Source organism: Antennarius striatus, chromosome 5, assembly GCF_040054535.1.
Source record: "Antennarius striatus isolate MH-2024 chromosome 5, ASM4005453v1, whole genome shotgun sequence".
Lineage (NCBI taxonomy): Eukaryota > Metazoa > Chordata > Actinopteri > Lophiiformes > Antennariidae > Antennarius > Antennarius striatus.
Genome location: NC_090780.1, coordinates 12,685,001 through 12,700,000, shown reverse-complemented (window position 1 = coordinate 12,700,000; position 15,000 = coordinate 12,685,001). Strand labels below are relative to the sequence as shown.

Here is a 15,000-nt window from a genome sequence, read left to right as displayed (position 1 = left end):
TTTTTCTTTTGGACCCTTTAACACGTCCAAACCATGTTCCCTACACAGCCACACTTCCACAATTATTACATAGCACTACTGTAATTAAAATTTTCTTTGTACTATCATTAATTTTTTAGGTTACATATTTACCTGGGATTTGTTTTTCTTCCTACTTCTTAGCAGGAGAAGAATTTAAAAAAAGCTTTAATCAATAATGAACATGAATGTTGATGATAAATGACCTAATTGTTTAAAAAGTAAGTAGTAGTAGTAGAATCTAAATAGAGCTTATGTACTTAAATAGGGTTAAGGTTAAATATTCTATTATGTATGGTCTGATATGTGACTCTACTGTATATGTGTGTGTTTTGCTTCATTTTTTAATCTCACTCCTGCAGCCAACCCAAGCTGTGAGTAAAGATGGTAAATCGCTTTTCATGTTATTATTATTAATTTTTTATATAGTCTACAGACTGCGTGCTGACTTCTCATACTGGGCAGTGGTGTAACAGCGAGCTTCAGTTGTCTGATACTGTTTACCTGATTACCATATTCATGGCAGTGCTTTAATTAATCTGACAAAAGCAGAAGTAAAAGCTGTGGTCCCTCAGTTTCAACAGCACCGCCAAAGCTAGCCTGGAAATGGTGAGATAAAGAGAGGGCAGCGTGGGTCCTGGTCTTATCTGCTTTGTGCTCCAATCAGCCATGGTATTAATCATTGTCATTAATTACAGCCATTAATCATACTTCAGAATAGAAGTGTCTGTGGTTGTTGGAGCATTTCCATAAACAAGGCACCAACCAAATTCTCAAAGATATTTGAATCAGGCATGCAACTGTTTGTGATTAACTGAAAAGCAGAAAAAGTTTTTGTTTCCCCATGTTGTAAAGAGACAAACAGTAAAAAAATTACGAATCTTGTTGGTTGCTATGTCATGTTTAAAGATTTAAGTTTGCGCAGCAGCCTTATTAGAGTGACAGTGACTGATTCAGAAGAGTTTTATGTTAAGAGCTTCAGTGTACTGGAACTTACATCATTCAGGATTGTGAATGCTTCTGCGAGAGCTTCACCCAGCAGCCCGATTCCTTTGGCAAACAGCTTGTCCAGATGTTCACGGAAATGCTAGAGGATAAAGACAGATGTGGCTAAGACACATTTTAAACATTAATCACCCAAATTCAACCTGATAGGAGCCGCATGCATCACAGTTCAGTTCTATACAACTCACGTCTTTATTGGTTCTGTCGGCTCGAACTAGCGTACCGTTCAAGCATGGCTCCACGTAGTGGATCTCCTGATTATACTGAGGAAATACATGGAACATTGAGCTGGGCTGGACTGAAACACTCAACAGAATAGTTAGTGTTAAAACAAAAGATTAATCTGAAGTAGCACAGAGGATGCACAGACATATAAATGAAACCAACAGTGAGAAAAGTTGAGACTTGAGTTCAATAAAAACCTACTGCAATGATGTTAAAGAAGTCGTCGTCTCCAAGTGTGTCTAATATGGAGGAGACCGTCTGTCTGGCAATCGTTAGTCTCAGTCCCTTCATGCTTCCACTAACATCCACTAAGATTATAACATCCTTGGGAGACGTAGCTGCCTGGATGTACCTGCATGGAAGAGATTAAATCACAAGTGCTGCAAAAATGAGAGAAGAATAAGAAAATAAAGACATTCAAGGAATATAAAAAAACACAACACTCTGGTCACACATTAGCTTCAGGTGTTTTTATCATGAAAATAGCATTATTTGATTCCCTATTAAGTTTTCATGATTGTTTTAATTTAAGGCATAATCCTAATCCTGTGTGATAGTGTTCAACTGTTCAGTCAGAGCCGCTGTGAGTCAGTGGACGATGTTCAAACCAAACCAAATTGAGGCTAAGTGTTGAGAATTATCACACAACCTGCCTTAAAACAAATGGACGACTATTTATAAAATAGAGAATTTCTTTTAATTAAATAGGGACACGAGGTGGGTGGAGCATCTTTAAATCCCTTGTGTGTATTGAATTACACACATTAACACCCACACATTTGGTCCATGATGCTTACCACTTCCTGTTTCTACAGTCAAAGCCGATGACACCATGTTCATCCGGATGCCACTTCACTCCTGGGAAACAGAGCAGGAAATCAAGAGCGACCGTTGACTGTTTTCAATCATACAACCATAACCTCACAGTCATCATAAAGTCCATCACAAAGCCAAACTCAATAAATATTTTAGCATAAATATCTGTGACTTCAACCAATTTTTGAGGAAAATATTTAATATGGTATTTTTTAAAATTAATTTAATAGAGTGATTCAGTTTTGACTTAAGTTCAAACTATAATCAGAATTCATAAATTATGAACACTTATTTTTTGCATAAACCCTCAAAAAATGCCTGAAGAATTTTTTTCTGTGAATGGTTCCTGATTCATTGGTGTAATTCTTTTTCCCAGATCCAGTGAGCTTGTTCTTCAGTGTGACTGTAGGCCCACTCCCACAAATCCTGATTAATTACAGCCTCTCTGGCAATGTGTCCTCTCTGATGGTGTGTAAAATTACAACATTAGCTAAATTACCCTTTTAGTAATTCTAAATCATTTGTTCTGATCTGTTTTTTTCTTGTACTGATCGCTGATGGCTCCCTTGAGATGGGCCTTGTTTCCCTTAACACGAAAACACACAACGGTGAAAATACCCACCAGGGTACTGCCTGAAGAAACCCTTGGCGCTCCCAAAGTACTGCCAGATCAGTGTCGGGTCTCTTTCAAAATTATCCACAAATACTTTATTCAGAGCCTCTGACCAATAAACACCGTTCACAATGTCTGGATCTGAGGATGAAGACAGACGGAAGACAGAGAGATGCAAGAGAAGTAATTGGAGATCATTACAGAGGCCACAGCTGACCTTTGTCCAATATTAACACCCCTGAAGGAAAGATAATGACGGTGACTACACCCCTCCCCCCCCCCCCCCACACACACACACACACAGGATGAGCCTTGCTTTGTACTGTGAACAGAGAGGAAGGGGCAGTCCTTTATCACTGAACAAAAGCAGAGGTGAAACTGTGCCATAAAACAAGAAGCCACTGAACAGCTACCATATGACCCCCCCCCCCCCCTCCCTTTCTGGTTTCATTGAGAGGTCTGCAGTTGCTTCTCCTAATGGCTGCACTTCTATCGATTTGACCAAACTCCACTTCTCCTGATCTGTGACAGTGATCCAGCTTCAACCATCATTTCCCATTTTCACTGCTCATGTTCTTCCCTTTCTTCTCCCGGTGCTGCATCGGCACACAGCAGATGGAATAAACACTCAAAGCCTCCTGCCTGAAGGCTGCAGGCTGCTCGCTCACCTTTGTTGTACATGTTGGTGGGCACCTGCACCACACTGAGGCTCAGGTTGACCGACAGGTTATTGAAATGATCGTTGGGCTCCAGGAGGAACTCTCCTCCAAGCTCCACATTGTTGCCCATCTCATCCACTTCATTGATCAGTACAGCATTAAAGTATTCATACTGAACAAGAGGGGACAGAGAAAAAATAGCAGCTTTAGAATGTAAGAGAGAGGCATGCAGTCATAATTCATATTATGTTATTCCACATTATGTTAAGTCCAAATAAAAAATCAATAATGAAAACAAAGTTCATTCAAAGAGGTTTAAAATCACACTGCTGTGTTTAAAGCATTTGTGTCACATGGACATACAACTTTTCCCCTTAAATTATCATAATCTGCTCAGTAACAAAAACATTTTAAAAAAAGCAGCACAAATTTATCATGCAACATATAGATTATATAAAATGTACAAAATTTTACTCAACCAATATCAGTGTGTCTCCATCAGTATTGATTACAACAGTAATCCTCTTCCTCGTGGAATGGAGGATGTCCTCACTGTCAAACTCACTCACCCAACCAACCCGTCAGGTTTTCAGTCAGGTTTAAGGTTCAGCCTCCAGAAACCACAAGGCTGTTGACCATCAGGTCCCTGCCTCACATGTTCTGGTTTTTCAAAAATGTAATAATTTATTTATTTGTTTATTTATTCATTTATTGATTTACTATTTTGGAATGTGCCAGACTATTACTGATGCAATCTGTTGTTATCCCTTGGGCTACCTGAAGCTGGCATGGATTCACTATTATGTAGCAGCAAACATTCACAACATGTCATGTGGACCGTCTGCCTTCATCAGGCCAAAGCACCAGCGTTCCAATCCTGGCCTCATTTCCTCTCTGAACCTCATGACTTCTTACAGGAGTGGGTTATTTAAATAAGGGAGTAGTACTTTTATAACTGAAGACGTAAATCTAAAAAAAAATTTCTGAATACTGACTGATCACAACAGGATAACAGACGTGATCAAAGCCTCGCAAGGTTTATTTACTTAAGTGATGGGTTCATGCTTTTATCAGTTCTATTTTGAATTAGTCACCAACCTTTTAATCAAACAGTTCATCATCAGGAAATGTCTCTAAATATTGTGACGCTACTGATGAAGATCAGTCTGAATAGTCTGAATTACACAAATCCAATTAATATTTTATAGACTTTCCAAACATAGGAACAATGTTTTTTGTTCCAAAGGAAACGAACAAACAATTTAAGCAACTTAAACTACTTCAATTTCTATAACAAGTTCATTATGGATAATTGATTATTTATTAGATGCACAATAATATGTGTGTAATGATTATAAACACATTATTGTACATCTAATAAACATTGAATTACTAAAATGCATATTTATCCTGGTATCATAAAATATCAGGTCAGAAATCCAAAAATGAAATCATAGTGATGAAAAGTGACTGAAAATGACTGAAGACAGAAAAAAATGAATGAATACAACAAAAAAACCCCCAATAGGACATAGATGCTCAAACTATTCTAATCATGATAATATGATTAGTCATAGTAAAGAAATAATACCTTACATTTACTGTATTACATGAATGATTTTGTCTGAGAAGCGCAAAATGATTTAATGACAAGAAAACACGACCTGGTTCCAAGTTTTAGTTTTCAGCATCTTGCTGATTTTTACATTTTTAAGTTTGGTTAATTTAAAATATGTGTAAAGGTGCATGAAGCAGCGTCATTCTGTCTGAGCTCTAACGACTGCCAGTGAAAAGTCTGTCCTTCCTGAAGTGAAACAGTTAGTCTGTCCTGTCCTTCACCGCCTGCTGCAGAAGAAAGACTACCTCATCCTGTCTGAGCAACCCTCTGTGGCCTCTGGTCCTTACTGGGAAAGAGAGGGAGGGGATAAATGAAGGGAGGGAGAGGCAGATGTGTGATAAACTCTACAGCATCACACTTGGGGGGAGGCCACACGGCCATCACCATCAAGCAGCTCCTGACAGCTCATACCACGCCTGAGCAGCTCTCTGACGAGCTTTGGTGGTAGGGGGACGGGGGTATGGGGGGGGGGCTGCGTAAGAGGAGCAGCAGAACAGAGAAACGTGCACCCTCAGCAGATCTCCTAGAGAGACACGGTAACCACAACGGTTATTACTGTAGAGGGGGCCGTGGGACGCTGCAGCGCCCCGAGACGCCCCACTGACTCTTACCCCACTGCAGGTAGGGGTTAGCCTGCTGCAGAGCTCTGCCCTCTATGCAGGCTGCTGGACCACCAAGCTCTAACAGCTGGGCATGATGGGTACCAGTATTATACTGTACGTTTCAAAGAGCCAAAAGCTGCCAACTTTCAATCAATGCGGTGAAAGAAATGATGTTTAAACAGAGAGACTGTAAAGTCTGGGCAGAAGGTTGTGACAGGAGAACAACCAGGACACACTCTCATCTTAGGCTACTCACTCAGCCGAAGATTTATTTATATCCAAACCAAAGGTAAAAAAAAAAATCATTTAAAATGTGCTTCATGCTTAATAAGGAAAAAAGGGGACATCTTGACATTTTGTGCTCAACTGATGAAACAACAGCAGAGCTTGTGAAACTTATTGAACTCCCTGCAGCTGTATTTCACCCAAGTGAAGCCAGAAGAGGGAGTGGGGGTGGGGGTAGATGGTTAATATGCGACCTTCAGCAGCTATCTCTGCAACACGTTCACAGACATCACTGACATACTGCAGCATCAGCTCTGGGGCCTCTTTCCCTCCTTTTAGAATGTTTATTAATGTTAGTGTTTTATCACACATTTCTGGCCATGTCCTATAGTTCAGTGTCAGGATGTAAACGTAACATATGATCAACAAAACCAGTCAGTGTATCAGCAGATCTCACTGTACACTGAAGAAACCACTCCTTACTCTGTCACCCCTTTTCCTCACTGTGTTGTAGTGTTAAATTTGATCTTTGTGATGTTCAAACCCCAACAAATCAACAGTAAGAATTAAGATTTTTACTTTCCTCATATAAATATTATTTTATTATAAATGTGGATTGTTTAAGTTACAAAAAATGTCTTGTTTTTCATTCGTGCCTTTAAGGCACAAAAATCTACTGAACTAATTTTTCCTTTTTTGTTAAAATAAAATCATGTTTAATTTTTCCCAAGGCTGGATTTTTTTTTAGGCCCATGGATGTTGAGAGTTGAAATTAAAGCTCTAATAAAACACCAAACCAAAGACAATTTCTGAGGCAGAGTTGATTTCCTGTAGCACCGTCAGATCTGATCTTGAACTGAGGACCACTTGGGGTTAACACAAACATCCTGAGCATCCTGACAAGAAGCAGCTGAGATAAGAGCAGCCGGCTTATCGCACTGAGGTCAGTGAAATGGTGCGTGAAAAATGTGTGGTGTCAGGGGAAGCGAGGTTGGTTCAATAATACCAAAGAGCCTCATCATGACATCACATCATTATCATAGGTGGAAATTGAATTTTCTTATTTCACATGGCCTTTAAGATGCAATGTCAATGTGATAGGCCCATGTTGCATGTCAACTGCATGCAAAGGAAAATAGGTGTTTCATAAATGTGATTTTTTTTTGCAAATACTAAGAATATTTTAGATTTTTTATTTTACATTATTAATCTGCATATATAAACATACACACAATTTACTTGTGTAGTTCTATTTAAAAAAACCCAATATAATTTAAAGTTCTGTCTAACAACCAATTTCTTTATTCGGGTGTGTGAGCAACAGAGAAACGGGAACAAGGTGACTACAATGTGTTCACATAATGTAAATGCTTCTATTAAGTGTAAAGAGCTGCCATCATTTCAGTGTTTTGTTGCTCCAGTGGGTTTCCAATCTAGAGCCAGTGAAACAATGCACCGCCAAAAAGAGTTCCATCTATCTCTGTCCACTAGAGAGAGGGAGAGGGAGAGACAGAAATACTGCATTCCCTCTGCAGAACCTCCGAGGAGGCTCAGCGCTCTGGAAGTCCGCATTGAGGGACGTCCAGTGATGAAGAGTCTCAGGATTAAAAGGAAGCATCCAGTGAAAAACGATTAAAAGTTCAGACAACGCAGGCCGACTTCTATCCTGTATCTGCTCCAAAAACCTGTGAGGCCAGACTAAAGCCGATGGGTTGAAGGACTGCAGAGACACATTTCACCTGCAGGAGTGGCACCAACGCGCTGCTCCTCTCAGGAAAAACTAAAAGTTCCACCCTTGTCTCACATAGAACAAGCATTTAACGACACTATAAAATTTAGCAATTAAAATTTATTCTTTTCTTTTATTGTTGTTGTCTTTTTCGATTCTTTTTCTTTCGCCCGACACAAACCTTACCTGCAGTTCTGGATTTTCCTCATGCTGACGATGCGCTTCTTCTGCTGCTTCCACCAGCCGCTGAAAGAAGGACCAGATCCGCTGGTTTCAGGCGAAATACAATTACTTTTAAAAATGTATGCAAACGAACGAATCATATTGCCGACATTTTTACATTTACTTTTGATGAATTCGCCCCTTAAAAAAAAAAAGCTCCCGAAACTTCCAGTTACCCCAAAAACTTGCCATCCCTCCAATATTCTCAAATATCACTTGTCTCCTCTGAAGGCCTTGAAAGATGGTAATTAAAAATAATCTCAAACTCGACATGTGTCCAATTTTTGTTTGTGGTTTGTGTCTGTTCTTTTCCTTTTGGTATTTCAAAAAACGTCACAAAATGTGGGTCAGTGTTGGGGGGCGCCGCTGTGGAATGATTGATGGGCGCAGATTGGAGCGACATTTGACGCGGTGTGGCGATAGGTTGTGTAACAATAAAACCCGATCCAGCAAAATGTGCTTGGACGTGTGTTTCTGGAGAACCTCCATCTAAACGTTCAGAACGTCTCCAACCGTAATTAAAGTCTGTCACCTGCGTCGCGGAGCTGACACACACACACACACACACACACACACACACACACACACACACACACACACACACACACACACACACACACACACACACACACACACACACACACACACACACACACACACACACACAAACACACAACTCACACCTGAGCGCTGCTGAACGGCGGGGGGCAAATTCACCTGACCCCATGTTGGGTTTTTACCTCGTCAGCATTTCTCGAATTAAAAAAAAAAAAGAAAAAAAAAAAGCGCAAACATGAAATAAATTCAGATTTGGAGACTTCCGGAGTGATTTTTCTTCTGATGAGGTTTACACACTCCTCACCTTCATCACTCCTCTGGGGTCATTCTCATTTTTATTTAACTGGTTTGACAAACTGGTACAAACGTGATGATGTGAGCTGATTAAACATTTAAATGTCCTAAATTTTATCTAACTTTTGTTTCCAGGGTTCTTTTTTTTTTTTTTTTTGTATTAATTACACGCATTAAAAATACACTTCATTATGTGGAATTGAAATTAAGTGTTATTCTTTGGGTGCAATCACTCATGAATTGTCGCACACGTGGGACGCGGCTGGGGGAGATAAACGTTATCATTTCCCAGCAGTCACCGCGACGCGCGAATCTGAGGGGCCCCACAGGCCCCTGCGCTGGGGTCAAAAATAGACTGAGAGTAGATGTGTAATAAATTAGACGGGAGAGTACACGTGTAATGATCTTTTACATCAACAAGTACAGGTTTCATCTATGGTTTGTTTGTCCAGGATTAGTTTGTCAGGGATTGTATGAAAATTATTATAAATGAATTTGCGCTATTTTTTAAACCATAAAAAGAATTTGACTGTATTCATATCACAAATTTGCATGCATCCTTTTTTATAAATAATTGCAACATTTTAAGTGAACATTTTTATTTATATGTGCTGTAAAACGTGGAACATCATGGGAAAGCATTTGAAAAGTGCAGCAACAAGCTGATCAGCCCATTGACACAGTGATATTTTTGTCAAAGCAATAAAAGGTCAGGAAATTAGAAATGAATATTTATTTCAAAGTTGATGCTGTTGTAATTTATTATTTGTATTATAAATAAAGCTCTGGTGGCTGTTGTCAGAAAACTATTTGCCACTAATCTCACACCTTCTTGTCCTTTAGTCTGAATTGTTTGGGCATTTAAATTGAGCTCTCAGCTATTCTGTGGTCACATTTATGCAGTGACACAGTGACACCTCTGTTCTCTATATCCTTTATTCCTTCATGCTGCTGCAACGCAGACCCTCCACCACCACTCAGTCTTCAGAGATTCCACAACAGCATAATCTAATTAGCCTCATCAGAGTCATCAGCCACCACCACCACCAAAGTTAAATCATGACTGTCAGTCATGATTTAACTAATCTAATACGTATGTCTATGAAATGTGTTAGGACATGTAGGCTGGTTCCTCTTGGTGTAAACAGCGAACCATCAAATACAAAAAAAGTGCTGAGTTATGTGACATTTCTATTGAAGAAAACCTCATCAAAAATACAAGGTTCATCCCCTCCTAAAATATTTTTAACAAATAAACAAAGCGTGAATACAGAACAAAAGACTTTACTCTTAACATATTTATTGTACCTACCCTAGTGGCCTCTGCTTTTTTCCGGAACACTTCTTCCATCTTTACAGCCAAGTTTTTGACCAGTTTCACACCATCAATCTCCTCCACTCTGACTGACTTAACAAATTCTTTGTATTTCTGAAAACAACCAAAAAATTAATGCGTGACATTGACACAGAGAAAGACCAAAAATCTTATAACATCGTCCACAGGAAGACACAAAGCACAGTGAATCCACATTTGTCTGATCGACATTGTTTGTAATGTTTGCACATCCTGCGCCATTTCAGAGCTCTAATGTTTTGCTGCATCACTCCTCAGAGGTTGGGAATTGTTAAACAAGACTTATAAACCATCACATGTTGGCTGACAACATCCATGCCAGCCCCAGATGAACGACTGATAAAACCCTCTTGCGACACAGCATGATTGATAGCCTTTATCCAGTCTCAGTCATTGGCTGCACATGTTGCCTCTGGCTCTCTGATTGGCTTGAGATGTCCTGGCATGGTGGCCGAGGGTGGGGGGATGCTGGGTCTGAAGGCTGTGCATGGTAAGAGGGTAATTGAAATGGAGTCAAAGCACAGAAGAAAGATAATAACGTGTCAAGCTTGGGCGGTTCTGGATAATGAACTACACCTCACATAATGCTGATTCTGCTGGATGCACAGGACCTCCAGTGATACAGAACAAAGCCGCCACAGCTCGGAGGAATACAACATTACATAATGCCACACCTGCCTGGCATACACACACACACACACACAGACACACGTCAACAACGTCAAAACAAAAGCCTGATCCTCTCACCCTGTCCAGGCACACACACACTTCCAGTCCCCACAACCAAACACAAACAGGAGCCGTGTGAGGCTCACAGTGTATGTTCAAATACACTGTGAGCCTGTGTGTGTGTGTGTGTGTGTGTGTGTGTGTGTGTGTGTGTGTGTGTGTGTGTGTGTGTGTGTGTGTGTGTGTGTGTGTGTGTGTGTGTGTGTGTGTGTGTGTGTGTGTGTGAAAGGCTTACACACTTTCACACACATACTAGTACACGATGCGACAAATTACCTACTGAAAGGAAGTGTGGGCTCGCAGTGGAGCAGAACAGTTCATTTCACGCCTGTCCTCCTCGCCTCAGCACCCTGTGTCCCTCACCCCTTCCCCCCTCCCCCCTCCTCACACTGCTCCAGTCATCAAGAGGAGGTTTAACCCCATCCATCAAAACGCTGATCATGATTATTGATTAGAATGAGGCAAGCCTTCCATGAGCATGTACAACTGCATGTTTCCTCCTTTGCAGAAGTCTTGGTAAGATGGTGTAATTCACCATTAAAGCATCTGATGATCAGACTTAAAGACCAGCCTCTAACGACCCATCAGCTCCTTCACAGCCCACTGCTTTGTGCTGACTGGCTCAGCCCAGCATGAATCCACGCACAGGAACACCAGCAAAGTGGTTACACACACATAAAAAAATCTGCAGGGCAAATTGCAAAAATGATTGGGAACAAATATGAAATGCAAACAGTATATGGGAACAAATGGAAGCTTCCAGCACCCATAAACTTAAATCTGCATCTTATATCAAGGAACTGTCACCTCAGTGCAAAGAGGTCCTTGGTTTTGACCCTGGAGCCGCTTTCTAAATGCAGTTTGGACGCTTTCACCGTGTTTGCGTGGGTTTCCTCTGGCTGCCAGGCTTTCCTCCCACAGACATGCAGCTGAGGTTTTAGGATTCATCCTGCTGTTGACCTTGACCGAGGCGGTGGACTCAGAGCTGGAGTTTGTCCCAGGACGTGGCGCGGTGATAGCCCACAGCTCCTAAAGCAGAGATGATGGGTCAAACACAAAGAAGTAACTACATTAGGATGAAGACCATACAGGAGAATTCACAGACCTTGACTAGATGAGTGAATAAAGTGTACAGTTCAGTGAGGAACTGGAAAAACATCAAATCCTATTTTCAGCAATTCAGTCCGAAATAAATAAAACTGTAAAAATTTAAACACAGTTATCAGGGAAGCATTGATTAAATTTTTACGTAAGATGTCTGACTAACGACGTCTCGAGGGAGTCATTCCATGCTGTTCCATGTTTATGTCAATTTGCATTTTAAGCAACTCTCATTAAAATACATTTTCAATTTGACGCCACATCAAAAAACTACTGCCTCACATTAGCAGCAAGAGCAGAGACGTTTTCACTGTTAATACTGAAGATTTAAGGCCAAGTAAATGAGCATCATGTTTATCCTGACAGGTAGAACAAGCACAGAAGTAAGACCAGTAACATTTGAACAAGTAAAGTTATTCAAATCTCACTTCGTATTTGATTAGCCCAACTGTAGGAACTTACTGTGTGTTTGCAGAATGTATAATAAGCAGATAAGGAGCTATAAAAGCCTTCAAATTTTCTCTTCCATCATTTTTTAAAATGGTTTTATTGGTTAAATTCATATTTTGTTTAGAAGATTTGGACAGGTACAGAACTGTGTGATTAATGTCAGTGGAGCTGCACAATGTTTCAGAATGTTTTTTTTTACATCAGTTTGCACCTGAGGGGGAAGATTTCCAGAGCATTTCTTTTGCAAAGTTATTTGATTTGATATTTGATTAAAATATTATGATAATTAGTTTTTGGCCATGTTTTTAACATTTAAACCATTTCTTTCCTGAGTCTTTTCTACTTATTTCAGGAACTGTACCTGTAAACCCAGGGTTAAACACTTCATTAAGATTTTCTTGCCTTTAAGTAACCTTTTAGACATCTATATATAAATCTGAGATGAAATATCAAACCTATCTCTGAAACACAAGACCTGCAGATGGACGGGTCCCCATTCATCCACGTGACTCAACTCTGACCAATGGAGGCCTGACCCTCTATTTCAGCTTTAGCATGTAGCGCTCACAGTATTCTATGTAGCTGCACTGGGGCATCATTCCCTCTGCAGATTTCACTTGTTTGTCATACCATAAGCCCTACACCATCTCTAGCACACTAATTCTATTTGTCCCCTTGTGGCATTCATACACAGAGGTAGAAGTTCTTGACTCCAGAGAGTTATCTAGAGTCAAATCAGACCAGAGGTTAATGGGCCATTCAGAACTCTTTCTCTGTCTCTCTCTCACACACAAACATGGAGCTCCTTCTCTGCCAAACCTGAGCCTCCATAAGGCATCAGCAATCAGCTGAGACACTAAAATGTCTCTGCAGCCTTTGGAGTGAAAATACAATATTTCAGCACATAATGTTTGTAACTACATGACATCAGACAAATTGAAATACATTTACACACGAGGACTGGAAATAAGAAATAAAAATACCTTCTGCAGCAGCTGGGATCCAGAATATTTTGCAGAAATGGATTTAATTTCGCCGCCAAATGCTGAGGCCCAAAGCTTTACACTAGAACACAACAAGATAAATGAGCATTTATTATAGACTGACATATATTCTCAAAAATATATGTAACAGGAAATACACAAAAAAGGCTTGTTGCTTTATTAAATTAAATTGAGATTGAAGTTGTTATCCAAGCATAATCAACTTATTTCCAACAACATATTTGAAACGTCGAAACAAGAAATTATTAGTTAATTTGCGGTAGTCACAAATGAGTTCAGACTTTATTTAATTGTCTCGTCACTGAAAATGACATCACCACTCTTATCTCTACAAATGCTGCTGTTCAGTACCTTCACTCTCTCCTCAGAAGTCTTTTTATTAGAGTTATTTCCAACACCAGCAGTCAAAAGATTGATGCTATAAGGCCCAGCGTCCCTGACCTTCACTCTCCTCACAGATAATTGCTTGTAATTTTTTTGATCTATACTGTAGTTATCAGGCTTTTATTTATTAATCTGTACATAGATCTGGATTATGTGTAATAACTAAATGCTATAAACCAAGCTGAAGGTGACCATCCTGCAGCAAACATAACCCCATGTAAGAATGTGGCCTTTTTCAAAAATCCACAAATCTGGGAAAACCAGATACAGATTAAAACTTCATGTTTCAGATTTTTTTTTTGCTCAATGTAATTTATTCTCTGTATGAAATCTGTATTTACTTTTTTGGAGAAAAAGTTTACATCTATGTTGATATTTTTAAAATCATCATTGAAACGCATCACAGTAAAACGTTTTGTTCTAGACTTGTTTAAAAATGAGTATTAAGGCCCTTGTGAAAATAAGTTTTAGAAACACCTCTGATGATGGGAGAAACTACCAGAATCTGCATTTACATCTCATGTTTTGGGAAGCATAAGTAACAAATCAGAAAAAAATAAAAAATTAAAAAAAAGTTTATATAAAAAAAAGTTCTATGATTTAGCGACTATGCTGCAGTTACTGATATTATATTAAAAAAAAATCATCAGTAGTTAATGGTTGCGAAGAGCTGCAAATAATTACAACAATTATAACACATAAAAACTTATTTGAACTGTAACAATTCACTACCAATTTTTCAAATAAAATATCAGCTTAAAGAGCTTTCAGTTTTCCTTGCAAAATTTATGAGCTCTAAACATTTAAGTCCTGTTTGTTTCAGAACCACACAATGGAACAGGAACATTTATTTAACTTATTTGAACCAATTACTCCGTCTATGAGTACCGTGTCAAACAAAAGCAGTTTAACAATCAGTTAATTTCCCACCTCTGATTTAAAATTTTTACACATCTTAATCATTCCCCGAAATCCACCTGTATTATACAGACACAGAGATATGGCTTCGTGATGAATTCAGACAACCTGGTCTGCGGCTAACTTAAACTCCACTTGGAGCCCGGATTAAAGCAAACACAGTCGAGACTAAAATAATTCTCACGCAAAATTTACACCTGGAATAATGCTGCACTGAAGTTTTACAACAAATGAATGAATTTCACGTGAGAGAATTTGCAGGGCTGCTCCCCACTCACACTGACAGCGGGATCCCTTGCTGGGACCCCGTCCTCTCCACCTCGCTCAGTCCGACCAGGATCCAGAGCAGGAGGCTGGCGCTGCTCCTGGGACACATCGGGCTTCTCCGGGCCGCCGGCATCTTCAGCTTGGCTCAAAAATAAAATAAAATCTGTGTACAGTAAAATCCCTCCTGAGCTCCGTGGTGGATTGTTGAA

The 15,000-nt window shown here is 39.7% G+C and overlaps 1 protein-coding gene across 4 annotated transcripts in view; it reads right to left on the bottom strand.

Annotated features, from left to right (window-relative positions):
* The window catches only part of cacna2d3 (calcium channel, voltage dependent, alpha2/delta subunit 3), a 30,786-nt gene extending 15,850 nt beyond the window's left edge, over positions 1-14,936 (bottom strand). For all 4 annotated transcript variants that reach the window (XR_011035393.1, XR_011035394.1, XR_011035395.1 and 1 more), the window contains exons 1-11: positions 14,803-14,936; positions 13,202-13,283; positions 11,475-11,696; positions 9,897-10,013; positions 7,697-7,756; positions 3,346-3,508; positions 2,687-2,818; positions 2,046-2,106; positions 1,450-1,600; positions 1,212-1,286; positions 1,016-1,105 (exon numbers count right to left, since the gene is read on the bottom strand). Coding sequence is in view for 1 of the 4 variants with exons in the window: in XM_068315148.1 (XP_068171249.1) it covers positions 1,016-1,105; positions 1,212-1,286; positions 1,450-1,600; positions 2,046-2,106; positions 2,687-2,818; positions 3,346-3,508; positions 7,697-7,756; positions 9,897-10,013; positions 11,475-11,696; positions 13,202-13,283; positions 14,803-14,924 (1,275 nt within the window). In the remaining 3 variants the exon portion in view is untranslated. The remainder of the gene's footprint in view (positions 1-1,015; positions 1,106-1,211; positions 1,287-1,449; positions 1,601-2,045; positions 2,107-2,686; positions 2,819-3,345; positions 3,509-7,696; positions 7,757-9,896; positions 10,014-11,474; positions 11,697-13,201; positions 13,284-14,802) is intronic.
* Between the last annotated feature and the right edge of the window lie 64 nt (positions 14,937-15,000).